The sequence below is a fragment of the Penaeus monodon genome, chromosome 33 (genome assembly GCF_015228065.2).
Source record: "Penaeus monodon isolate SGIC_2016 chromosome 33, NSTDA_Pmon_1, whole genome shotgun sequence".
In the NCBI taxonomy this organism is placed as follows: domain Eukaryota; kingdom Metazoa; phylum Arthropoda; class Malacostraca; order Decapoda; family Penaeidae; genus Penaeus; species Penaeus monodon.
Genome location: NC_051418.1, coordinates 16927527 through 16927922, shown reverse-complemented (window position 1 = coordinate 16927922; position 396 = coordinate 16927527). Strand labels below are relative to the sequence as shown.

At 42.9% G+C, this 396-nt stretch overlaps 1 protein-coding gene across 1 annotated transcript in view; it reads right to left on the bottom strand.

Annotated features, from left to right (window-relative positions):
• Positions 1-239, bottom strand: part of LOC119594104 (putative inorganic phosphate cotransporter) — a 9175-nt gene extending 8936 nt beyond the window's left edge. Inside the window, 1 exon segment of the mRNA XM_037943161.1 lies at positions 111-239. Coding sequence (XP_037799089.1) covers positions 111-225 — 115 coding nt within the window. The 5' untranslated portion in view covers positions 226-239.
• Positions 240-396: the final 157 nt, after the last annotated feature.

Here is a 396-nt window from a genome sequence, read left to right as displayed (position 1 = left end):
ATACGCATAGGGAAAAATATATGCTTTAAAAAACAATATAAAAACAAAACATCACCATTTTGTTCTTCCCTAAGATTTCCAAACAGAAGTCCATAAATCAAGAAACTCACTTCTTTCATGGAAATCGGAATCCTCCTCGTTCTCCTCGCCCTCCCGTTCCTCTCCCTCCCGTTCCTCTCCCTCCGCCACTCTCAAAGGGATCTCCTGGTGTGCCGCGCCTGCCATCACCTCCTCAGTGGGACTTTAGAGAACGGGAAAATGGGAATTGTTTGGTCTGCTCTTTAAAGTATATGTTGAGTACAATTACATAATAATGTTTGTGTTGAACGCGTGGGTCTTATCAGTGAGGATTAACGTTTGTGTAATTCGGAGTATGTTTATGAACGTGCGCGGGTT